The sequence below is a fragment of the Camellia sinensis genome, chromosome 7, assembly GCF_055761805.1.
Source record: "Camellia sinensis isolate YWXY chromosome 7, ASM5576180v1, whole genome shotgun sequence".
NCBI classification, from domain to species: domain Eukaryota; kingdom Viridiplantae; phylum Streptophyta; class Magnoliopsida; order Ericales; family Theaceae; genus Camellia; species Camellia sinensis.
The window spans coordinates 171,093,414-171,119,397 of NC_138967.1; the positions used below are offsets into that span (position 1 = coordinate 171,093,414).

Here is a 25,984-nt window from a genome sequence, read left to right on the forward strand (position 1 = left end):
ATTAATTGTATTTTTCTCCAAAAAAAAAAAAAAAAAAAAAAAATGAGCCTAAAAGGATTTAAACACTAGAATGTAACGTATGACTGAGTACATTGACAAATCCATAAAAAATTTTGGTTTACGTTTAAAATCATGGTTTGAGTGTGAAATTAATATTTTAAATTATGAATTTTGGGTTGATAAAATTTGTTTAGTTATGAGTTTTGAAAAAAAAATTTAAATTGTATTTTGAGTTTTGAGTTTTGAGTTATATAAAAAAAAATTATTTGATTTAGAGATTTAAAGAAAATTTTGAAAAGCAAAAAAAAAAAGAATAAATATATGTAAAATTAAATAAAATGTAGATATATTTTATTCATATTTTACTTTTTTTTTTTTTTTTTTTTTTTTTTAAATTTCTAAATCACTTGTTAAATCCTAACCAAACAGGACATAAAAGTATATTCTTGCTTTTATAGTTTTTCTAACACCAGTTATGCCGTATTGTCTGTGAATGTGTACGAGTTCAAGGCGGTTGCGGTCCTGACCAATTTACAGAGTGACGGGGAGAGGGGGAGAGAGAGAGAGAGAGAGAGAGAGAGCTTTCTCTATATATAAAGCAACCACCTTCAGAGCTTTTGGGTCTCACCCCTAAGTCTCTTCTTCTTCTTCTTCTTCTTCAAACTCAATTACCCAGATCAGGTACTTCATTGTCTACAACTCTACTCGATTTTTTCTATCAAAGAAAACATCAATTTACACACACTATCTCTACGTGCGCTGCTTTTTCATCTGCAAGTTGGATTCTTTTGAGCTACATTACCTCTATTTTCTTTGTACTCGGGTTTTGACTTTCTTATACTGTATTTTATAGGCCCTGTTTTTCTGGGTCGTGATCAGAATTTATGGTTGTTTTGTATGATTGATTTAGTTGGGTGATTGTTAGTTGACTGTTCTAGGGTTTTACCCCCTTGTGATCATCGTTCTGGAGGGGAGCTGAGAGTAATGGCGAATCGGAATTTGGAGAAGTTGGCATCGATCGATGCCCAATTGAGGCTTTTGGTTCCTGGGAAAGTTTCTGAGGATGACAAGCTTGTGGAGTATGATGCTCTGTTATTGGATGGGTTTCTTGATATCCTTCAGGACTTGCATGGGGAGGCTCTTAAGGAGACGGTATGATTTTGATTTTGATTTTTGAAGCTTGATGTTTAACAGATTCAATATATGTTTATGAATTTATGTATGTTTACTACAAGGTGTGTATAACGCCATGAGTGTGCTATGAAAATCAATTTGTTGTTCTTTTCTGGATTTGACAATAAAAAATTGTAGATGTAGATAAAAGGGGAAGGGAAGTGTTTTAATTTGAAATTTAAAATAAAGAGTGAGGTGATTGCAGGACAATTTAGGAATGAAATAGTTGTGACGGGTTCGTTATTTTCAATTGAATATGATTTGAATAATATGACTTTTGTGATTTTGGGAAAGCGGAGTTTGGCAGATTGGTTGTTTTTTACACTAACCCAAATAGTGATTTTGTTTGAAGTTGAAGAATTATGAAGACATTTTTAGACGATCTCCAACAATGACTCAAATTTTTTTGTCAAATTTGAGTCAACCCTTACTCAGATTTCCCATACTCAAGTATTTACTTCAATTTGAGTAACAACTTTATTTGATAGGAAGCACTCCAATGGAAAAACTCATATTTAAGCATAAATTTGAGTAAAACTTCAGTAATGGTCGAGTGGTTAATTTGAAAGCTACAATAAGTCCTATGAATTTGAGTAAACATTTGAGTCACCGTTGATTTAGGTAAAAAAAAGAAAAAAAGAGGGTATAACTCAATTTGATATGTTTGAGTGGGAGTGGAGAGTATTTTGAGTGATTTTTACCCTAATTTAAATTTGATATAGGTTTGAGGCAAGGGTTGGATATAGCCTTAGATACGAAGCACTTCCCACTCGCAACAAATTTTTAATCAGATTTTTTGAAAATATAAACATCACATCACAAAACGCAAACTAGAGTGGTGGACTTGAGCGTCATATTGGTAAATAAATGTGTAAAATGCAATTTGGTATGTGTTTGAATCAAACAGCGGAGAGGGATTACGAGTGCTTTTTATTCAATTTTCAATTTGATTCAAGATTTGAGGAAGGACTGAAATGCCCTTATGTATTGGCAAGTAGACCACTAATGACCCATCACTAAAGGTAAATTGTTTGTTATGTTTTATGTGTAGGTTCAAGAGTGCTATGAACTTTCTGCCGAGTATGAAGGAAAACATGACGCCAAGAAGCTGGAAGATCTTGGAAACGTTCTGACGAGTTTGGATCCGGGGGACTCTATTGTCATTGCTAAGTCATTCGCTCACATGCTTAACTTGGCCAACCTGGCTGAGGAGGTTCAGATTGCTTGTCATCGACGGATCAAGTTGAAAAAAGGGGATTTTGCTGATGAGAATTGTGCAACAACTGAATCGGACATTGAAGAAACTCTTAAGAGACTTGTGGTGGAAATGAAGAAGTCTCCTGAAGAAGTTTTTGATGCGCTGAAAAATCAAACTGTGGATCTGGTCTTTACTGCTCACCCTACCCAATCTGTCCGCAGATCTTTGCTTCAGAAGCACGGAAGGTGTGCTATTAACTACTGTACATTTTGATTTGTGTTGTCACAGAAAGCTTACTACAAATTTGTTCTTCATGTTATAATCTTAGTTCTGTGAAATCCTTTGATATTTGCTTAACATCTTCGTCCATTGTTTTCCCCATTCAGGATACGGGATTGTTTAGCCCAGTTGTATGCAAAAGACATTACTCCTGATGATAAGCAAGAACTTGATGAAGCTTTACAAAGGGAGGTAAGTCGGAAGTGTCACTTCTTAATGTATTATAAACCATTGTCATTTGATTACCATGTCAAAAATTATGGAGTCCTATGTTATTGATTTGTTTCTTTTGCATGAGGCCATATGTTTTGGTATTTCATAGTTTAATTCTATCCTGTTGCCCTAATACTATGTATTTGTATAGTTGATGTGTTGCATCTCTCTGTATTGTATCATAACTCTTTCAGATCATAGTGAAACTTGGCAACTGTGACGGAGCCCTTTTCTGGATTGTACCATGTAAAACTTTATGTTCTTATGTGTTTGATTTAGATTCTTGTTTATGTAACCCTGGTTAAGTGTATTAATTCCTAACAACATGCATATTACTCCCTAACACGGAGAAAACACTGGTCCCAAATATGTTACCCTTAAGTTTTAGTGGAACTGTAATTGTTAAATGCATATTTTCTTAAGCTCTCATAGTATACTAGATGTAACATAAAAGTGCATGTTATTCTCTAACAAGGATGGTTATGAAGAAGCTGATAAAACCTATATATTTTACCTTTGGGTTTTGGTAGAAGTGATGTTGTGTGACACGGCACTCTCTCTTCTTTTTTTTTTTTGGTTCCTAACTGGTTTAAAGTTTTAATTGTTTTATTCAGCTGGTAATAAAAAGTTTAACTAAAAGAAATTTGTTTTTTCATGCAGATTCAAGCCGCCTTCCGTACCGATGAAATCCGGAGGACGCCTCCAACCCCACAAGATGAAATGAGAGCAGGAATGAGCTACTTCCATGAAACAATCTGGAAGGGCGTTCCTAAATTTTTACGGCGTGTGGACACAGCCCTTAAGAACATAGGGATAAATGAGCGTGTTCCTTACAATGCTCCCCTTATTCAATTCTCTTCTTGGATGGGTGGTGATCGAGATGGTATGATCTTTTTCCATATCCAACTTCTTATTTGTATTAAAATAAAAGTGTGCAACAGCAGTTCAAGAACAGAGGGAACAAGCACGGACATTGCAACTGCAAATGTTGATTTTCTTAACAAATTGTGAAGTGAGACAGGCATTTCAAATCAATATTTCACTAGTTAGGAATACTTCCCAGTTTTCATTTTATTGAGGTGGTTTTGTTAGTTAGGGCAGTATTTTTTTTTTTTTTTTAAATATTATATAACACTCTCTCCATCAATTATTGCTTAACATTTGTTTGGCAACAAATGTAGGAAATCCAAGGGTTACTCCTGAGGTCACACGGGATGTCTGCTTATTAGCTCGGATGATGGCTGCTAACTTGTACTATTCCCAGATTGAGGATCTCATGTTTGAGGTTTCAATTTCTACACTCCATACTTTCTTTTTATTTTGTAATTTTTACTGCTATTCTAATTTCTAACTCATTTGTTTTTTCTTGCCAGTTGTCTATGTGGCGTTGCAGTGATGAACTTCGTGTTCAAGCTGATGAGCTACACAAATCCTCAAAGAGAGATGCAAAACACTACATTGGTAATTAGATTAGAGGTTTTAATTTAGCTATTTTTTCTTTCCAAGACAGAATTGACTATTAGAACTAGAGTTCGTGAGAAACTACGGAGGTGTATTTTTATTTGTTATTGGTGGCGTTTGATTGTTGTCCTTCATTCCTGATGCAGAGTTTTGGAAGCAAGTACCTCCAAATGAACCATATCGTGTTATCCTTGGTGATGTGAGAGATAAGCTGTATCAAACACGTGAACGCTCTCGCCATATGTTAGCCCATGGCATCTCTGACATTCCAGAGGAGGAAACTTTTACCAACACTGAGCAGGTATTTCCATTTTTCTCAACTTAAAGAGAATTCTTATCATAGGTCCACCAAAACCTATTTCCACTGTTTCAATGCAATTTCATCCTTGTTTTTGTTTTTTGGCTCAACGGTGTACTATTTTGAGTTGGCAAGTGCATCCGCTTCTGCCTAGGGTTTTGTTGTGTTTCTCATGTATTTGGATTGGATATTGATTAGGTTTATAATCCCTTTGGTTAGCAGTATCAAATGCAATGAAAATTTATAATTACTCTCACCATCTCTGAGTCTAATTGATTTAATGCTAACTAGACATTGAATTTTCATGTAGTTCTTGGAACCTCTTGAACTCTGCTACAGATCGCTATGTGCTTGTGGTGACCGGGCAATTGCTGATGGAAGCCTTCTTGATTTCTTAAGGCAAGTTTCTACCTTTGGTCTCTCTCTTGTGAGACTTGATATCAGACAAGAATCGGACCGGCACACTGATGTGATAGATGCTATCACCAAGCATTTGGAAATCGGTTCCTATCGAGAATGGTCCGAAGAACGCCGGCAAGAATGGCTTTTGTCTGAACTCAGCGGGAAGCGCCCACTCTTCGGTCCAGATCTTCCGAAAACCGAAGAAATTGCCGATGTCTTGGATACATTTGGTGTCTTAGCGGAGCTTCCATCAGATTGCTTTGGAGCTTATATCATCTCAATGGCCACTTCACCGTCCGATGTACTTGCGGTTGAGCTTCTGCAGCGCGAGTGTCATGTGAAGCAACCATTAAGAGTCGTTCCGTTGTTTGAGAAACTTGATGATTTGGAGGCAGCTCCGGCAGCTGTTGCTCGCCTTTTCTCGATTGAATGGTATAGAAACCGGATTGATGGAAAGCAAGAGGTGATGATCGGGTACTCAGATTCTGGTAAAGATGCCGGACGATTCTCCGCAGCCTGGCAATTGTACAAGGCTCAAGAGGAGCTTATAAAAGTTGCCAAGCAATTTGGTGTGAAGTTAACCATGTTCCATGGCCGAGGTGGGACTGTTGGAAGAGGAGGCGGCCCCACCCATCTGGCTATTCTGTCTCAACCCCCGGACACAATTCATGGGTCGCTCCGTGTTACAGTTCAGGGCGAAGTTATTGAGCAATTGTTTGGGGAGGAGCACTTGTGTTTTAGGACACTCCAGCGTTTCACGGCTGCTACGCTTGAGCATGGGATGCACCCCCCGGTCTCGCCAAAACCGGAATGGCGTGTGTTGATGGACGAAATTGGTGTTGTTGCTACGGAGAAGTACCGTTCGATAGTTTTTAAAGAACCTCGATTTGTTGAGTATTTCCGCCTCGTATGTATTCTAAGAAAGGCCATTCATTTTGTTTTCAATCTCAATTTATTGTATAATAATCTTTATTATGCTTATGATTGTAGGCCACACCCGAGTTGGAGTATGGTCGAATGAACATTGGTAGCCGACCATCGAAACGAAAGCCAAGCGGAGGAATCGAATCACTCCGTGCAATTCCTTGGATCTTTGCATGGACTCAAACTAGGTTTCATCTCCCAGTATGGCTAGGATTTGGAGCAGCGTTCAAATACGCCATCAAGAAGGACATTAAGAATCTCTATATGCTGCAAGAAATGTACAAAGCATGGCCTTTCTTTAGGGTTACCGTTGATTTAGTTGAAATGGTGTTTGCCAAGGGAGACCCTGGTATTGCCGCTTTGTATGACAAGCTCCTCGTTTCGGAAGATTTGTGGTCATTTGGCAAGTGTCTGAGGGCTAACTATGAAGAAACAAAGGGACTTCTGCTCCAGGTAAATTTGCTGCTATAAGATACAGTATTTTCTGAGAAAAACTCAAGTTATAGCTAGGCTGTAAACCAACCAAGTTGAGCTGAGTAGTTGGTTGTTTGACTTGTTTACCTAACAAGCCGGTCTCAAATGACTTTTTAATGATCCAAACACAAGTCAAGCTCTGTGTAGCTTGATTTATTTTACAGCCCTAGTTATATACCTCAGTTTTGTTGCATTTGACTGCTGAAAATTTTGCAAAAATGTTAACTCCTTGATTTTCCGATACCACATTTCCTTCCTGCTGATATGATTGTTAAATTTACACTTAACGATTTCTTTTTGTTTTTTTTTGGTAGATTGCCGGACATAAGGATCTACTGGAAGGCAACCTCCACTTGAAGCAACGTCTGCGCCTGCGTGATTCCTACATCACTACTCTCAACGTGTTGCAAGCATACACGCTGAAGCGCATTCGTGACTCTAACTACCACGTCAAGTTGCGGCCCCACATCTCAAAGGAGTACGTAGAATCAAGCAAGTCTGCTGCTGAACTTGTGAATTTGAATCCCACAAGCGAGTATGCTCCTGGTTTGGAGGACACCCTTATCTTAACCATGAAGGGCATTGCTGCCGGGATGCAAAACACTGGTTAGAAAAACGTGGTTCCTGTTTTCTGTTTTATTTTTACCGTGTAGATTATGCCCGGCAACGTAACTCCGGTGTCGGAGAAACTATGTTTTATAAGCCCCGGGTGGGGTTGAATTTGAGCCATTTTGTAACTGGATAAGGCATGTCATAACAATGTTTGAGCTTGACAGAGGACTCAGTTTTTCCAAGGTTATTTTGTGCACCCTGTTTGGCATTGAAATATAGTGGCAATACCTAAATGGCACGGGGTTTGAGTTATGGAATACTTTCTTATAAAAATAAAATTGTGTAGGTCTTGTTTTCTTTATACGCTTTTTTTCGATGATCTTGTGGATTAGATTGTTATTTTTATTACAATGTGCAAGCACAAGTTTATACCCAAAAAAATAATAATAATTTTGGACTTTCAAGCCATGAATTAAATTTAATTTATGAGATGAGAAGAATAATTGTGTTTGGATCTAGATTTAAAATAAAATACCAAAATAAAAAGACAAAAGTGCTCCAAAAAATGAGTTTATTTTTCTAATGCATTTTAAAAGTACATGGAACCCGCCTTTGCTTGAGAATAGTGCTCCAAACTGATTAAAAATCAAACCAAGGAGTATAATTTTCTAACAAAAAAACATATATAGAAAGAGAGATTTATATATAAGAAGGAACACCAATGGTTAAATTTATTCCGTCTTGATTGTGTCAATTGTCAATTATATCATGTAAGACATTTCTTATGACTATTTTATTTATCCAATTTTAATTCTTAAACTTTTAAAAAATAAAAAGTGAAAATTTTATTTTACCCCTCAAATTTTGCCTCAATGATCAATTGGCCATCTACTGTCACATTTAAACGAAAATTTTCCTAGACTATAAATAATTTCAATGTTATTCCTAAATTTTTTGAAATCATATTAATTTGCTATCTACTGTCACATTTAAACGAAAAAAGTTTTTTTTAAAAATTACATTTTAATCCCAAATTTTAAATTATAGATTCAAACTCACCCTCTCTTATCCAAAATCACCCTCTCTCCTTTCTACACCTCTACAATTCCACCAACCATAGGGGTGGCAATTTGAACCCGGCCCGACGGAGACCTAGTCCTCCGACCCTGATTGGAATGGTTTTTTCTCGAAAAATATCCCTAACGGGTCGGGAATGATATTTGAAAATGAATCCCCGAAACATTTCGAGGCGGGGATGGTGATACATTTCCCAGCCTAGGCCCCGGCCTATTCCCGTCCCCGTCTCCTCAATACAAAATTACTATTATACCTATATATATATATAGATATATATAAACCAAACCCTAAAACACATAACATCACATTGCTTCTCATCTCTCTCAGTTTCTCTTTCTCTCTCTTTGCAGCTCCTCTCCCCTCCCTCTCTCACCCGTTGCTCCACCATCGCCTCCGCCATTTGACGACGAGAGTTGATCGCAGCTCCTCTCCCCTCCCTCTCTCATCGTTGCTCCACGACCGCCTCTGCCATTCCACTATCGCCCCTGCCATTTGACAATGAGAGTCGAGCTCAAATCTAGAAGATCTGGTTGTGGCAGTCAAAGATCGAGGACATCATCCTTTCATCCTCACCCCTCTCTGTCCCTCACAACTCACCTTCATTTCTTTGGTGTATGGTTGTGTTGTGGTTGATGATCCTCGGATCTGAAGCTGAATATATATGTTAAATCTGTTGAATATTAAATCTGTTGTTGTTGTTAAATCTATTGTTAAATCTGTTGTATTGTTGTTGTTGAATATTAAATCTGTTGTTGTTAAATCTATTGAATATTAAATATGTTGTTGAATAGCAGATATGGAGCTGAATTTTTTATTTAATTTTTTTGGCCGGAGAATTTTCGGGGTCGGAGAAACCTGATCCCGTTAGGAGGCGGGGCAGGGGTGGTGATAAGTTTCCCGTCAGGGATCGAGACTGGGGACAAGAGAATTTCCACCGCCAGGAATCGAGAATGGGAAGTGTGATCCCCGGCCCCATCCTGAGCCGTTGCCATTCCTAACTGGCTACCACCACTGGCGGCTAGCCCTCTACCTCTGGAAAAACAAGTGTACTTTAACAACAAAAACCACTACTACAATCAATCCTCACTCAATTTTTCCATAAAAACTTTTCACTCCAACAAGCGCGCTCTCTCTCTCTCTCAAGTTCTCATCTCTCTCACTTCTCTCATCAGCCTATATTTACCCAACAAGTACTTCATCAACTGCGACTCAAACTCCAACGTCTCAGTCACCAGTGCCTCCTTGGAACTTCATCTCTGACAAGAATTCCGACTTCTTTTCCCTCGTCTAAAAAACCACCACTGCCAAAACTTCATCCTCACTCAATTTGTGTTCTTGTTGTTATAGTGGAATTATAAAATATTTTTGATTGAGATTAGTCAATTATAAAGAGGTTAGGTATGCTGTGGCATACCTAATGGCAGAACACAGCTCTCTATAATTTCCGTCCCAATATCACTCCAAACCCATTTCATCTTTCTTTTTTTCTCTGATGTTTTTCAATGGGTTTCACCCCAAACCTTCCTCCAAAACCTTCCTCCAAACTGAAACAATCAGTCATACTTCAATTCCCTACAACAAACCATTCTCTGCCCATAATTTCTCGGGAAGCAAACACTCCTGGGAAAAATTAGACCCAAGAGGCATCAGCCTAGCTCTTGTTGGCCACCTCAACGATGAAAAAAACTAATTCAATTTTCTCCCAACCCAATACCAGAAAGATCTTGTTTGGATCAAAACTCAAAATTCAAATCCCCCCAATTCCACTTTCTCCCTTTTCTTCCTCTGAATCACCCAAATCTCCAGTTGATTTAGGAACCAAAACCCTTCGGAATTCCCAATTCGTAGCGTTTGGATCTGTAAATTCTAGTACCCAAACCAAGGATTTGAATGGTTGTCCTTCTGTGAGTGAAATGGAGCTATCTGAGGACTATACATGTGTGATCTCTTAGGGGCTTAATCCAATAACAACCCGTATATATGAAAACATCGTTGTGGAGAGTTATTGTGGTGTTGTTAAGGTATCTGAGTTGAATTTGTGGCAGTGGTTTTTGTTGTTATGGTACACTTATTTTTGCAGTGACAGAGGGAGGAAGAGGGCTAGCCGCCAGCGGTAGTGGCTGAAAGAGTTGTAAAGATGGGTGGGAGAGTGAGTTTGAATCTACAATTAGAAATTTGGAGTCAAAATGTAATTTTTTACAATTTTTTTTTTCGTTTAGATATGATGGTAGAAAGTAAATTGATACAATTTCAAAAATGGTAAAATTAAAATTATTTGAAGTCTAGGGTATAATTGATCATTAAGAAAAAGTTTTGAGGGGGTAAAATAAATTTTTTAAAAAAGAGCGACTAATTTGTCTTCATATTGGTTATTTTTTATTTTTAACATATTTATTAAAATAAATACATTTATTATTTTAACATATTTTGAATTTACACAAAATACTTTGTAGTTAACATTTTTTTATTTTTCTCGCACAAAATTAATAATTATTATTTATAATTTAACAATTTTTGTGGGTCAAATCTAGAAAGAAAAAAGAATCAAATTTTATGAGTAATTAAATAAATAAAAATGCCATTAATTATTCCTTAATGGTGTCCTGCATCACACCATTCTCGAGCGCAAAATTGTTCAAGGTGCAATCCATTGTAACTTAAACATCAACTCTTAATCATTTTAAATATAGTAAATGTACTATTCATTCCCTTAATCTTAGTTATTTTTTAGAAATAAAATAAATTATAAATATACTTAGGTTTGGTTAAAATATAAATAATCTCATATAATTTTAGAAATTATAAATATACCTACTTAGAATTTCTCATTTAAAATAATTGATGAAAAAAATTAAATTTCTAACTACCATCTTAACCAACAATACAATTATTAGAGGTATTAATTGAAATATATTATTAATATTATTAAAAATTATTAATTAACTTAACAATTAATTAATAATAAAAATTATTTTTATCCAATTAAAAATTTTAAGAAATGAGATATAATTTTTAAAATTACAATAAACAATTAATATTATAAATAAATATTAAAGACTGTATTTATAATTTATTAAAAAAATATTATCAACTCAAATAAATCGGCATAATTTTAAAAAGCTAAAAATAAAATTGATACAAATAAATTGCCAAAATCAAACTAGCACAAAAGGGGCAAATTACAAATTACTAGTCCAATTTTCCCAAATCAAAATTTACATACCCATCTTGTGCTGAGAAAGCACCCATTGGCCATTCTCAAACTCCTGATGAAGCCTCAAAGCAGAGACTGGGTAATCAAACTCATCCCCTGAACAATCAAAGTACACACTGTACTTTCCATCACTTTTCCTCCCAGTAACTCTCCCAACCCACCACCCATCTAGATCATACGCATCCACCTTGTCCAGCACATTGAAGCTCAAAACCCTAATCTGTGGAGGCACAGGCCTCACATTCGAAGCTGCAATCACCTCCTTCAATGGCCCTTTCTGGTTATCAGATAGCAATGTTGAGTACTCTACCATGAACTTTGATTTTCCCACTCTGGAGATGACCTTGGCTGCATAGTATGAACCCAGAAACCCATCTTCGTCGCTGCAGATTTCGACATAGCTGCCCACGAAAGAATCCATTTTTTTTCTGGGTTTTGTTGATTGATTGTTGGTTGGGTCTTTTGAGAGTGTTCGGTTCATGGGAAAGTGTGAGAAAATCGTGTAGGAAAGTGATTTGTGGGTTTTCTTGATTGATTCTTGGTTGGATCCTCTTTGAATGATAATGGGTTTTTTAATACCTCTTTATTAGAGTTGAATGTTAATGAATTTTTTAATTGAAGAAGGTGTTCTGTATACCTCTTTATTAGAGTTTGAGACTCTAATAACTCAATTAATTTATTAGAAGAGTTTAGTTTGACTCAATTAATTTATTAAAAGAGTTTAATTTAATTTGGTGTTAGTTATGATATATTTTAATATATTATATCTAATTTTGAGAAGTCTAATAGTTCAATAATAATCAATTTATTACAATTAAGATTTGGATAAAAAGTTCAAGAATTCACAATATAAATATTGATAGTCCTGTTTTCCCCAAGAAAAAAATCAGAGTGACTACGGCTGTTACCTACATTAATTCGATGGGTAGCTTTTTCAATTGTTTGATCTTGGAAGATATCGGTGGCTACTATAATTTTGGTTCATGTTTTTCGGTACTGTTGTGGTGTGCATTTAAGTTTGGTGGCACTGATTTGTTCAAGCTTCTGAAATTTTTTTATTTCATTCGTGGTTGTTTCGAAACTTTGTTTCAGAGCATCTTTGGTTGGTTTAGTAAAGTTGATTTGGGTCTATTATTTTGGGTCTTTTACAATTATGTTTTAAAGGTTTTTATTTATTTATTTAGTGAGATCTTTTCTCTTTGTTTATTTGTGATTATTTAGAATTCACCTAAGAGTGATTTTATGAGACCATTCGTGTTTGGTTTGTAATCATTTAAAAACTCTTTGGTTGATAGTGGAATCAAATTTCGATCCTGTAGACGTACCTCACATGAGGGAACCACGTAAAAATTCTTATGTTGCTATTAATTTAAAGTTTTTATTCCCATTGATTGATTTACTTGTGAAAAATCATATATTTTCCCTAACAGCTGGTATCAGAGCTTACGGTTTATTTGAATTTATTTATTTGTGTAAATCAATGGAATGAGATGTGGGTCGCATGTCTAACTTCAATGGAAACAATTGAGTAACTTGGAAAATTAAAATGGATGACATATTATTTTGTAAAGAATTTGTATGGGCCTATTGAAGGTGATCGTGGAAACCTGATGATATGAAAGATGATGAATAGAAGAGGCTTAATCGAAAAGTCGTTGGTGTTATCCGTCAATGGATTGATGACAGTGTATTTCATCATGTTGCTATTGAAACTTCAGTACATGATTTATGGAAAAAAATTAGAAAGCCTTTATGACAAGAAATCAGCCACAAATAAAACTTTTCTGTTTCGTAAGTTGGTTAATTTAAAATATAAAGAGGGCAGCCCTATTCTGAAACATTTGAATGAAATAAAGAGTATTGTTAACCAACTTGCTTCTATGAAAATTATTTTTGATGATGAATTGCAGGCTTTGATGCTACTTAGTTCTTTACCCGAAAGTTGGGAGACTTTGATTGTGACAGTTAGTAATTTGACGCCCGATAAAGTTGTCACAATGGGCCAAGTCACTAGTAGCTTATTGAATAAAGAAACTAGAAGAAAATCAGTGGGTTCCTCTCATTCGGAAGCATTTGTTGTGAAAGGCTGAAGCAAAACAAGCGGGAGGAGTAAGACTCCTCATGGTCGTGATCAAAGTCATGACAAATCAAGAGATGATTCTTTTTCAAAGAAAGACATTGAGTGCTATTATTGCCATGAGAAAGAGCATATGAAGCGGGAATGCCGAAAACTCAAGAACAAGGAGAAAATGCATGACAAAAGTGGATAAGACGCAAGAAAACACAATGGCGATTACTACCAATGGTGATCTCATGGTCATTTGTGAAAATGATTGTATCGATTTTGTGGGCCAAGAGAGCAATTGAGTGATTGATTCTGGTGCTTCTTTTCATGTGACTTCTTGAGTTGATTTCTTCACTACCTACATCAAAGGAGATTATGGTTTTGTTCGAATGGGTAATGAAGGTTTGTCCAAGATTATTGGCATAGGTGATGTTTGCTTGGAAACAAATTTGGGCTGCAAGTTGTTTCTTAAAGATGTAAGGCATGTTTCCGACATTCACCTCAATTTGATCTCTACCAGGAAGCTAGATGATAAAGGTTACAACAACAAATTTGGTAATGGAATATGGAATCTCACAAAGGATTCTTTGGTGGTGGCTAAGTGCAAGAAGACTTATACACTTTATTCGATGCAAGAAAAAATTTGTAAAGGTATTGTCAATGTACTTGAAGATAATACTTCTACCAAATTATGGCACAAGCGGCTTGGGCACATGAGTGAAAAAGGACTACAAGTTTTGTTCAAGAAAGAGCTTCTACTCGGTTTGAAAGGTACACATCTTAAAACTTGTGTTCATTGTTTGACGGGTAAACAACATAGAGTTTCTTTTCATAAAAATGTTGCTTCTAGAAAAGAAAATATTTTAGAGTTGATTCATTCGGATGTTTATGGTCCTTTAAAAGTTAGAACACATGGTGGTGTACTTTATTTTGTTACTTTCATTGATGATTATTCAAGGAAAGTTTGGGCTTTTATATTAAAAACTAAATATCAAGTTCTAGATGTATTTAAGCATTTTCAGGCCATGGTTGAAAGAGAAACATGGTAGAAATTGAAGTGCATCCGATAAGACAATGGTAGTGAATACATTGGGCCATTTGATGAGTATTATCGCAGCCAAGGTATTCGGTACCAAAAGACAGTTAAGAAGACTCCTCAACAAAATAGCGTTGCCGAGAGAATGAACTGCACACCATTGTGGAAAGAACAAGGTGTCTGCTTTCACATGCTAAATTGCTAAGATCCTTTTGGGGTAAGGCAATAAGGACAACGGTTGACGTGATCAATTTGTCTCCTTCTTATCCTTTGAATGTTGATGTTCTTGAAAGAGTTTGGATCGGTAAAGATGTGTCTTATGAGCACTTGAGAGTGTTTGGTTGTCGAGCCTTTGTTCACATTCCAAAAAGATTAGAGGTCCAAGCTTGGTAGCAAGTCAAGACAATGTATTTTTCTTGGCTGTGGGCTTGATGAATTTGGTTATAGATTATGGGATCCGGTCGACAAGAAAGTCATTCGAAGCCGTGATGTTGTGTTTCTTGAAGACCAAACAATTACAGACTTTGGCAAAGGTGATCAACCGGAGCCAAAAAGTAGTGATCTTATTGACATGAATCCATCTCCTTTATCTTCGGTGGATGATGAAAATGGGGAAGATGTGCAACCACCTACTGAAGATGCAGAGGACGATACTAATCCTAATAAACTTGAGCTAGAAATTAAGGAAGAGCATCCAACTCAAGAACCACTACCACCACAATTTGAGTTGAGAAAATCTGCAAGGGACCGACAACCTTCAATAAATTATCCTCCCAATGAATTTGTGTTGATTTTCGATCAAGGGGAGCCTGAGAGCTACCAAGAAGAAATTGAGCATGCAAAGAAAGATGATTGAAAAAAAGCCATGGAAGAGGAGATGAATTCCTTACTTGAAAATTACACTTATGATTTAGTAAAGTTGCCTAAAGGGAGGAAAACTTTGAAAAATAAGTGGGTCTTCAAATTGAAGAATGATGGCAAGAATCTGAGGTACAAAGCACGTCTTGTTGTGAAAGACTTTGGACAAAAGAAAAGTATTGACTTTGATGAAATTTGTCTTCTATTTGGATTGTATTTGACATGGCCGCAAGTATGAACCTTGAAATTGAGCAACTTGATGTAAAGGTCGCATTTCTTTATAATGACCTTAAAAAAGAAATTTACATGGAGCAACCGGAAGGTTTTGTAGAGAAAGGAAAAGAGAAATTTGTTTGTAAATTGAAGAAAAATTTGTATGGCCTCAAGCAAGCCTCGCGGTAATGGTACAAAAAATTTGACTATTTCATGATGAATAATGGTTTTTCTAAAACCATTTCGGACCATTGTGTATTTGTGAAAATTTTTTCAGATGGCAAATTTATTATTCTTTTGCTTTATGTTGATGACATGTTAATTGTGGGTCAAGATTCTACCATGATTAACAATTTGAAATTGGAGTTGAGTAAGTCTTTTGCTATGAAAGATTTGAGACCAACAAAGCAAATACTTGGTATGAAAATTGTTCGTGATCTCAATGAGGGACTGATTTTGTTATCTCAAGAAAGCTACATTGAGAGAGTTTTTGAGAGGTTCAACATGGATAAAGCAAAGCCGGTTGGTTGTCCGCTTGCGAGTCACTGCAAGCTTAGTTCGAATCAATGTCCAACAAGTGAGAAAGATAAGGAAGAGATGCTAAAAATTCCATACGCTTCAGCGGTTGGTTCTTTGATGTACGCCATGGTTTGTACAAGGCCAAATATTGCTAATTTCGTTGGTGTGGTGAGTCGTTTTCTCTTTAATCTGGGTAATGAACATTGGGCAGCGGTAAAATGGATTATAAGATATCTTCAAGGGACTTCGAAGGTGTGTTTGTGCTTTGGAGATGGTAACTCGATGCTTGATGGGTTCACGAATTCTAACATGGCCGGTGATGTTGATTCCAGGAAATCTATTTCGGGATATTTGATGACATTTGTAAGGGGAGCTCTGGCATGGCAATCTAAATTACAAAAATGTGTTGCTCTCTCAATTACCGAAGCTGAATTTATTGCTATTATGGAAGCTTGCAAGGAAGAGTTATGGTTGAAGAAATTTTTGCAAGAATTAGGTTTGAAGCAAGAAAGGTATGTGATTTATTGTGATAGTCAAAGTGCTATTCATTTGAGTAAAAATTCTACTTTTCATTCGAGATCGAAACACATTGATGTGAGATACCATTGGATTCGTGATGTGTTAGATTCGAAGCTGTTACAACTCGAAAAGGTTCATACAAATGATAATATTTCGAATATGTTGACAAAGACTTTGTCGAGGGATAAACATTTGAAGTGTCGAACTTTAGTGGGTATGGTTGATGTCTCCACCTAAGTCAGTAGAGGGAGAATTATTGGGTATACCTCCTTATTGGAGTTTGAAACCCAATTGGTTTATTAAAAGAGTTTAGTTTGGTTTGGTGTTGGTTATAATATATTTTAATATATTATATCTAACTTTGGGAAGCCCAATAGTTTGATTATAATCAGTTTGGTACAACTAGGGTTTTGATAAAAAGCCCAAGAGTTCACAATATAAATATTGGTATTGTTTTGTTTTTTCCAAGAAAAAAATCAAAGGAACTGTGGCTGCTATTTACATTAATTTGGTGGGTAGCTTTTCAATTGTTTGTTCCTAGGAAGATATCGGTGGCTGCTACAATTTTGGTTCATGCTTCTCGGTAGTGCTGCGGCTTGCATTGAAGTTTGGTGGCACTGATTTGTTCAAGCTTCTAAAATTTCTTTGTTTCGTTCGTGGTTGTTTCGAAGCTCTGTTTGGGAGCATCTTCGGCTGGTTTGGTAAAGTTGATTTGGGTCTATTATTTTGGGTCTTTTACAATTCTGTTTCAAAGACTTTTGTTCATTTATTTGGTAAGGTTTTTCCTCTTTGTTTATTTGTCATTATTTGGAATTCACCTAAGGGTGATTTTGTAAGATCATTCGTGTCTCGTTTGTAATCGTTTGAAAACTCTTTGGTTGATAGTGAAATCGAATTTCGATCCTATGGATGTACCTCACATTGAGGAAACTACGTAAAAAATTTTGTGTTGCTGTTGATTTAATTTTTCCACATTAGTTTTTATTCCGATTGATTGATTTACTTGTGGGAAATCATATATTTTCCCTAACAGAAAGAAAGAGGGATTGATGGGTTTTGAAGAGGGTACTGATTTAGTGGGAAAGTGTGGGAAAATCATGTTTGTGAAAGTTCTTTATGTGGATTTTCTTGATTGATTGTTGTTGGGTGTCTTGGCAGTTTAATGGGTTTTTGAAAATGGAAAGAAGGACTGATGGGCTTTGAGAGTATTGATTTGGGAATATATGAATTCTTAGTTTGTTTGATGAGAAAGTATGGGAAAATCGTGTTTAGGAAAGTGTTGTATGTGGGTTTTATTGAGCGATTCTTTGTTGGGTTTTTGATGAACAGTTTATTGGGGATTTCAGCGATGAAGAATGAAAAAGGGAGAGAAGGACTAATGAGCTTTGATTTGGGGTGGTTGGGAACATATATGAACTCTTAGTTTGTTTGATGGGAAAAAGTGAGAAAATCTTTGGTAGTGTTTGGTAGAGTTTTAGAATTATGATTTGAGAATAGAGTTGTATTTTGAGTTTGTGAATTTTTGAATTATGATTTAAGTAAGAAAAATTTGTTTGATTACGAGTTTTGAAGAGAGTTTTGAATTAAGTTTGAAATTTTTGATGTGACATATGATATTTGATTTAAAAATTTACAACTCATAACCAAATACACAACCCAATATTCTATTCAAAACTCATAAAACAATTTTAAAAAATTCTAAAAATATTTTTTATTTAACATATAAAAATAACAGGTAAAAAAAATAAAATAAAATAAAAAACTATTCCGAACAATCGGGGGATGATCGAGTAGACGAATTTTCAAACATGGATGTAGAATTAATTTTTGAAAAATATATCTAAATAGAAAATTCACGTGAAGAGATAGAATAATACTTGGAAGGCTCTACCAAACACAATTTGTTGAGGAAAGTGATTGTGGGTTTTCTTGATCGATTCCTTGTTGGGAAAGAGAAAAGTTTAGGAAAGTAGAAAGCTTGTTTGGTTGGGATTTGGTAATGCAACAGTAACAGTAGCCTAGGAAGTGTGGTTGTCATCGAGTTTCCTAATTAAGAGAGTTTGGTAAAACACTAACCTTTCGTTTGGCATGTCAAATTTTTTAATTTTTTGATTATTTTAGTTATAAAAAATAAAATAAGTTAATAAAACAAAACTTCATATCTAAACTATAATCATTTCATTTTTTCTCTCACAAAAGTCAAAAAAGTCAAAAAACATATCCCAAACGAGGTTTTTTAGCCTCACGCTAAAATAGTCAAAAAGTCAAAAAACCAACCCACATTCCAAACCAACCCTAAAGCCACTTATTTGCAAAATTCGTTTGGGAACTATATATTTTAGTTAAAAAGTCAAAAAGCTAATATAAGTTATCACACTATTTTTTTAGGAGATTTTTTTTTAGGGTCTTTGATATTATGATTTTATAGAATAAATGACATCCAATATTTTCAAAATATCTAAGGTCCCTCAACATCAATACATAAAAAATCGATCCAGAGAATTTCTCTGGACTTCCCAGAGAAAGAATTTCTCTAATTTCTCTAAACTTCCCACCCTCTAGAGAAATTCTCTCAAGAGAAATTCTGAGTACTTCTTCCTAGAGAATTTCTTCCCAGAGAAAGATCCTCAGCATTAACAAGAGAAAGAACCTCAAACTAATTACTAATTTTTCAAAAAAAAAAAAAAAAATTCAAAAAGCAAGTTCTAAAAAATGAACCAAACATCTTTGTTCACAACTTTAAACCAGAGAAAATTGTTTTAACCAAACTAGAGAAATTTTAGCACAATAATTTTAAACCAGAGAAAATTGTTTTAACCATGTAAGGCCCCTAAAAATATGTATTTACTTTTAAGACTCTAATGATGAATTATTTTCTTAAAGCCCTCGTTACTTGAATTAATTCGAATCTTGTCGATTAGCAAATTTCTATTTCTTTTATTTTTTTATTTTATCAAAACAGAAATTCCCTAACCTAATTTAATTCTACCTAGGTTACATGTAGTTAACTTCAAGCCCTTATATATATATATATATTTTTTTTATTTCTAAACTTGCCCAAATAGTACTTACGTTTTGTACCTTGGTATGCCATCAATCTTGCTATATATATATATGTGTGTGTGTGTGTATATACACCTTGAGGGATGTGCCTAGGACCAAAATTAATAAAAAATTTGCCCCATCACACTTCCCCAAGGCTAGCCCTCCTAGGGAAGGGAGAGAGAAGCCAATTTTCTTAGACCATGATTATGAGATTCTACAGAAGCACAACCTAGTGACCTACCTAGGATACAAAATCCAAGATATAGTTTTATTACAACTAGAGGTGGCCTAAACCAATGGAACACACCTCCTAAGTCTCTTTCATTCCTTTAGAATTCAAGTAAAATCTTAACTTTCCATCCAATTCCAACTAAAGGGCTTTTATGTCCTTTTACCCCAAATTTGCCTATATATACCACACCCTCCCTAGCTTGCAAACATACACACAACACACTCACATACACACACATTTTGGTTAGAGAGAGGGAGGAGAGCAAGGAAGAGGAGTCTAGAGGAGGAGAGGGAAGAAGAAGAGAGTTTCTTGTGCAAAGCTAGAAGGTAAGCCACCAACACAACCTTCTCTTCATTTTCTTTTCTAATGCATATTCTTTTTTTAAAGATTTTAAGTGATGTTTCAGATCTGTTATTATCATGTTCTCATGTTAAAAATACCAAGATTTGAGTATTGTTTCCATCTCTCTTGTATTTTCCTCATTTTGGTACAAACCATCTTCTTTTTGTACAAATCTCTCAACCTTTCAAGGGTACTCTTTCAAACAAATTTTCTGAGTTAAACATGGGATAGTTAGCATGTTTTCCTCACAAAAGAAATGAAACTTTTCCATGGTGGAACCCCCTTTTTATAAATTTTCTTGTTTTGGCATTCCACCTTAAAACCTGTTTTTTTCAGTCAACTTTCAAAAATTCCAGAAAAATGTACAAAAATATTCTGAACCTCTATTTTATGTCAAAACCTTCCTTAAGGAGTTAGATTTCAACTAAAATTGGTTTCATCGAAAAACATTGAGTGGTTTGCAAGAAAATCAAGTTTTCGTAACAGTTGACAGATCTGGACAGATTCTGGGCAGATTCTGGAACAGTGCTGGACTATTTTGTAAATAACTTAAAATCGGGAAAAGCAATCCCATTTCCGAAAAATGTTCTAGGAACTAGATCAAATTCTCTACGAACCATAGGAAAACCGAGTCCGGTGGATGAACCTAAGTAGTCCTTCCATATTAACCTTCATGTGATGTTAAATCTGGAAATTTGTTATGTTTGGATGTTTTATACCCTTGTATTCATGAAATGTTTAATGGCCTATTATCATATCTTGGCATAATGTTGTATGGGTATGTTATGTTAATTATCTTCTTATCTTGAGGAGGCATGCTTATGTGAATTTTATTTTATCGTTTAGTTGGGCTAACCTTGACTTAAAACACTTAATTCAACGGGAAACCTAATTGGGTGGGTATTGGGTTTTCGAGCATTTGAGTGATGAAAAGATGAGAATATGTGGTATATGGTATGTTGGGAAGCGTTCCCTATTTAAAGGTTAAAGTCTTGCGCAAGTGGTTTTCGGAACCCTTGAACGGAGCGGTTGTATTCGGACCCTAGGTGGTTTGGTATAAGGAGGGATTCGGGGCAAGGCCCTATTTTACCGTCTCTTTTGAGGCCCTGCGGTTAGCACTACACGGTATATAACCGTTGGTAGGCATCCGAGGTTAGGTCTGTAACAAAGCAGCAAAAGAGGGGGCATACCGAATAATCCGCGTCCGATTCTTGTGGTTGGGAGGACGAAATCTCTTTGGGGAATTTCTAGTTTACTGACATCTAACTTAACTATTTATTTATTTATTGATTTATTTATTGGAATATCATGCTTTACTACTTGATGTTATATTTTGTGATTATGTATTGGACTGGGAAAAAGAGGTAGGGTGTGTGTGTGTGTTTACTGGGCATTTAAAGCTCATGGCGTATCATGCCAGGTGACGAAGCGGAACTCACAGCGGAAAACGACGAGCCGGAAACCTTTGAAGACTTTTGGCTATCTTAGGAATACTAGAAATTTCCTTTTTGTTATTTTGTAAGACTCATATGAAGTTTAAAACTTTCTTTTTGTGATGTAATGTAATGGAACAATCTTTTGAAGCAAGTATAATTGTGGTTATTATGTATGTATATCCTACGTATGAACCTTATCGTTGCTTATGAGACCTTGTGTCAATGCCTTGTAAGATCTGTCAAAAAGGTAGTGCGCTGCCTAAGAAAGCTGGACTTAGAAGGGAGGCTATTTTGACTCCTCCGGCGATCTGGGATCTTACTTGGTTATTGGCCATAGGACTCACTAGTGACTCTCCCTTGACTGCAACCTATAGTGTAAAATCGGGGCGTCACAACTTGGTATCAGAGCCTAGGTTCAACCCTTAACCCTCTCAACCCTATACGTGACTCTAGAAGCCCTTACCCCTTATCTTATTTTATTCTATCACACTATTATAAGAAGATTGACTAATAACAATATTTTCCACCCTAGGATGTCATCGGGAGGCTACGTCAGTACCGACTCATGGGGTGTTTTTCGTATGCAAGGAAGGAGGTCCATGTCCGTCAGCCCCTACTTTAGCCGCCGACGCTGTGAAATCACCGCCGAAGAAATGATCAAGACTGAGATACGTAAGGTGGAGATAGAATACCCCCGCTATACGAGGGCGCAGAAGAGGTCTTTGGTGCGGCGCCGCCTGCAATTTCTAAGCCGGGCAGCAAGAAAGGCAGTCCGAATGGAACAAGACGAACAGAAGACGGACTCCCTGATACACCGAGCTCTGACCACCATAGCACCGACTCAGGCTGAAAGCCACGAATCTTGTTACCACGGGCCAGGCGACAATCAACCAATGGATATGGAGCAGCTACCAAAGCAACAGGGAGCGAACCTAGCCCACCCTATAGAGATATCATCTGAACACAATCCCCCCTCACCAATGTACACCCCCTGCTCTCCGGGGCAAGCCTCCGACTCTGCTGATGAAGACCCAGACGAAGACTTTGATTGGTCGGAAAACGAGAACTAATTCGAGGGGTAGTAAAACTAGACTTTTGTAAGATCCGCTGATGAGGATCCCTAGAATAAGATAGCTTGAACTTGTGTACGTAGATGCTCTTGAATGTAACTCCGATATAGGAGGCCTTTTGTAATGATGCCTATTATTATATATAAATGATGCGTTGATCTATGTTATTGATTGTTACTTGCTTTAGTGCACCCTAAGGAAACTGAACCTTTATTTCAAATCTAAGTAGTAAGATTTTCTAAGACTGGAAACCAACTCACCTGGTGACATGAACAGAATGGTAGACACGCGAGCTAATGGCTATACCGAAACCAGCAACAATGTACGAAACCGTCCCAGACATCAACATGAACCCATCCCTGCAGAGGCTGACATCCCCAACAACCTAGGTCATCAGATTTTGGAGGAACTAGGGAAAATAAGGAACAATCGGCAGAATGAGAGGACTCGACTCTTTTCTGAGTTTCGAAAGCAGAGACCCCCAAAGTTCACAGGCGTACCGAACCCGAAGATAGCTGAGAATTGTCTTCGGTAGATAGAGAAAATGCTAGACACCATGGGCATCACCGAGGCCGCTGATAGAATAGCTTTGGCAGTATTCGAGCTCGATGATGAGGCTGACCATTGGTGGGAGTTGATGAAGAACACTCGTGACATAGCAAGCCTGTCATGGAACCAGTTCAGGGAACTATTCTTAAATAAATATTTCCCAAGTACTATCCGCCGAGAACGAGTCAAGGAATTCCAGAACCTGGAACAAGGAAATATGACCGTGACCCAGTATGCTGCAAAATTCGAAGAGCTAGCCTGCTATGCAACTAGACTCGTGGCAAATGATGAAGAAGAAGTAAGGATGTTCGAGTGGGGACTGGACCTTACAATCAGGGGAAGAGTTCTCCCGCAACGACTCCCCTCATATGCCGAGGTGCTGGAAACGACGTTAGAATCTGAGAGGGAAGTAAACGATGCCAGGAAAGCTTGGAATAAGAGAAAAGGGAGTCAGGTGTCTATTGAACCTCAGAGGAACCAGAAGGGAAGCATGCCCTCAAAGCCCTACTCAAGACCACAACCACAACAGCAGCGACCGCAACCGCAGCAACAAATCCAGAGAGGAGGCTATCAACAAAGGCTGATGGGACAAATCCAGTGCTTTCATTGCCAACAATTAGGGCACAAGAAGAGCGAATGCCCCCAACTCCCCCCATCTGGATATCAAGGAGGAGGTTCCGGAGCAAATGCCCAGGCATTAGGTGGGCAGAAGCCTTGGACAAACAAGACAGGACCTACCGGGCAGCAGCACCAGAAGAATGGAGGAACTCAGAACGCCAAGGCCAGTAGCAGCCAGAAGTCAACCGGCAGAATCTTTGCCTTGCAAGAGAAAGAAGCGGACCCATCTGTAATCGAGGGTAAATTAGTACTATACAATTCTTGGGTGCATGTTTTATTTGATACCGGTGCATCACATTCTTTCATATCCTCTGCTTGTGCTAAGTCATTAGAACTTGTATGTGAACCCTTAGCAGCTGCCTTAAGTGTAATGTCACCTATGGGAGGATGCGCTAGGGTAAGATCGATCTGTAAGGACTGTAAGATAGGGATGTCGAACCTACGGTTAAATTGTGACCTTCGTGTTATGGAAATATCGGACTTCGATATCATCTTGGGCATGGACTGGTTGTCCGCCCACCGAGCAGTGATCGACTGTCGTCAGAAGAAAGTGGTAGCTCATACACAAGATGGAACACGTTTCTAGTTTAAGGGGGATAGACAAGACCCCATGGTTTCAACAACGCATCGGACGCAGTGGCGCGGCCAACTTGCGGGTAGGATAGCAAGCCTAATTCTAAATGAGGAAGGCCAAGGAGAAATAGAGCTTCCGCGCGTAGTGTGCGATTATGCAGATGTATTTCCTACGGAATTACCAGGATTGCCGCCAACCCGAGAAGTAGATTTTAGCATTGAGCTACAACCTGGAACTACCCCAATATCCATGGCTCCGTATCGCATGGCACCAGCAGAACTACGAGAATTGAAGACACAGCTACAGGAATTGCTCGAGAGCGGATTCATTAGGCCAAGTACTTTGCCATGGGGAGCACCCGTGTTGTTTGCTAAAAAGAAAGATGGATCGTTGAGGCTATGCATCGATTATCGTCAACTCAATCGAGTCACGATAAAAAACCGATACCCACTCCCGAGGATTGATGACCTTTTTGACCAACTTAGAGGCTCAAGGTGTTATTCAAAGATCGATCTCAGGTCGGGTTACCATCAACTACGAGTCAAGAATGAGGATATACCAAAGACTGCCTTTCGTACTAGATATGGCCACTATGAATTTGTAGTAATGCCCTTCGGACTAACCAATGCACCAGCAGTATTCATGAGCCTAATGAATAAGATATTTAGACCATACCTTGACCAGTTTGTAGTAGTATTCATTGATGACATCTTGGTATATTCAAGGTCTGAAGAAGAGCATGAGCAACATTTAAGGATTGTCCTCCAAATTCTTAGGGAAAATCAGTTATATGCCAAGGCAAGTAAATGCGAGTTCTGGTTGAATGAAGTAAAATTCTTAGGGCATGTGGTATCAGAAAATGGGTTTGTGGTGGATCCAACCAAAGTGGAGGCAGTATTAGATTGGAGACAACCAAAAACTGTGTCGGAGATCCGCAGCTTTTTAGGATTGGCCGGTTATTACCGAAGATTCATCCAAGATTTCTCCAAACTAGCTAAACCAATGACTCGTCTGACGCAGAAGGGAGTAAAGTATGAGTGGGACGAAGCTTGCAAAAAATCCTTCCAGGAGTTGAAGAAGAGGTTAACTAGTGCGCCAATTTTGACCATCCCAGAACGAGAAGAGGGGTACACTGTGTATTGTGACGCATCTAAAGAAGGGTTAGGTTGCGTGCTCATGCAAAATGGAAAGGTGGTCGCATATGGATCCAGACAGTTGAAACCTCATGAGCGTAACTACCCCACACATGACTTGGAGTTAGCAGCCGTAGTTTTTGCCCTAAAGCAATGGCGACATTACCTGTACGGGGAACAATTCGAGATTTTCACAGATCACAAGAGTCTGAAGTATCTATTCACATAGAAGGACCTTAACTTAAGACAAAGACGATGGATGGAGTATCTTGAGGATTTCCAATTCATTCTCTCATACCACCCCGGTAAAGCCAATGTAGTAGCAGATGCTCTAAGTCGTAAGAGCAGAGGGATGATGGCTAAGATCTCCGTCAAGGAATGGGATATGGTTAAGACACTCAATGAGTTCAGGATCCAAGTAGAATCTCAAGATACAAGAGCATATCTTAGCGCATAGAAGGTGATGCCTAAGTTAATTAATGAGGTCATGGAGGCCCAGAAGCACGATCA

General features: G+C 37.3%; 2 protein-coding genes across 3 annotated transcripts; both read left to right on the forward strand.

The window, feature by feature from the left end:
- The first annotated feature begins 440 nt into the window (after nt 1–440).
- On the forward strand, nt 441–7,335 carry LOC114260553 (phosphoenolpyruvate carboxylase 2). 2 transcript variants are annotated; one of them, XM_028200701.2, is made up of 11 exons: nt 441–681; nt 926–1,152; nt 2,225–2,616; nt 2,758–2,842; nt 3,524–3,746; nt 4,045–4,148; nt 4,237–4,324; nt 4,471–4,625; nt 4,933–5,931; nt 6,015–6,401; nt 6,737–7,335. In XM_028200701.2, the coding sequence occupies exons 2-11, from the start codon at nt 985–987 to the stop codon at nt 7,031–7,033; spliced, it is 2,898 nt and encodes a 965-aa protein (XP_028056502.2). In that variant the 5' UTR covers nt 441–681; nt 926–984; the 3' UTR covers nt 7,034–7,335. The 2 variants fall into 2 exon arrangements, with proteins under 2 accessions (XP_028056502.2, XP_082735896.1); XM_082879770.1 differs by having other exon boundaries at nt 939–1,152.
- A 15,821-nt stretch (nt 7,336–23,156) lies between these two features.
- Nucleotides 23,157–24,353, forward strand: LOC114285354 (uncharacterized). Its single transcript, XM_028228400.2, has one exon. The coding sequence runs from the start codon at nt 23,157–23,159 to the stop codon at nt 24,351–24,353; it is 1,197 nt and encodes a 398-aa protein (XP_028084201.2).
- The last annotated feature ends 1,631 nt before the right edge of the window (nt 24,354–25,984 follow it).

What these genes read in the sequence shown, in the direction of transcription:
- LOC114285354 (XM_028228400.2), top strand. Translation starts at nt 23,157, where the DNA reads ATGGGCATCACCGAGGCCGCTGATAGAATAGCTTTGGCAGTATTCGAG.
- LOC114260553 (XM_028200701.2), top strand. Translation starts at nt 985, where the DNA reads ATGGCGAATCGGAATTTGGAGAAGTTGGCATCGATCGATGCCCAATTG. An exon ending in GATGGGTGGTGATCGAGATG is followed by an intron (nt 3,747 to 4,044) that starts GTATGATCTTTT and finishes CAACAAATGTAG; the next exon opens with GAAATCCAAGGGTTACTCCT. An exon ending in AGATGCAAAACACTACATTG is followed by an intron (nt 4,325 to 4,470) that starts GTAATTAGATTA and finishes TTCCTGATGCAG; the next exon opens with AGTTTTGGAAGCAAGTACCT.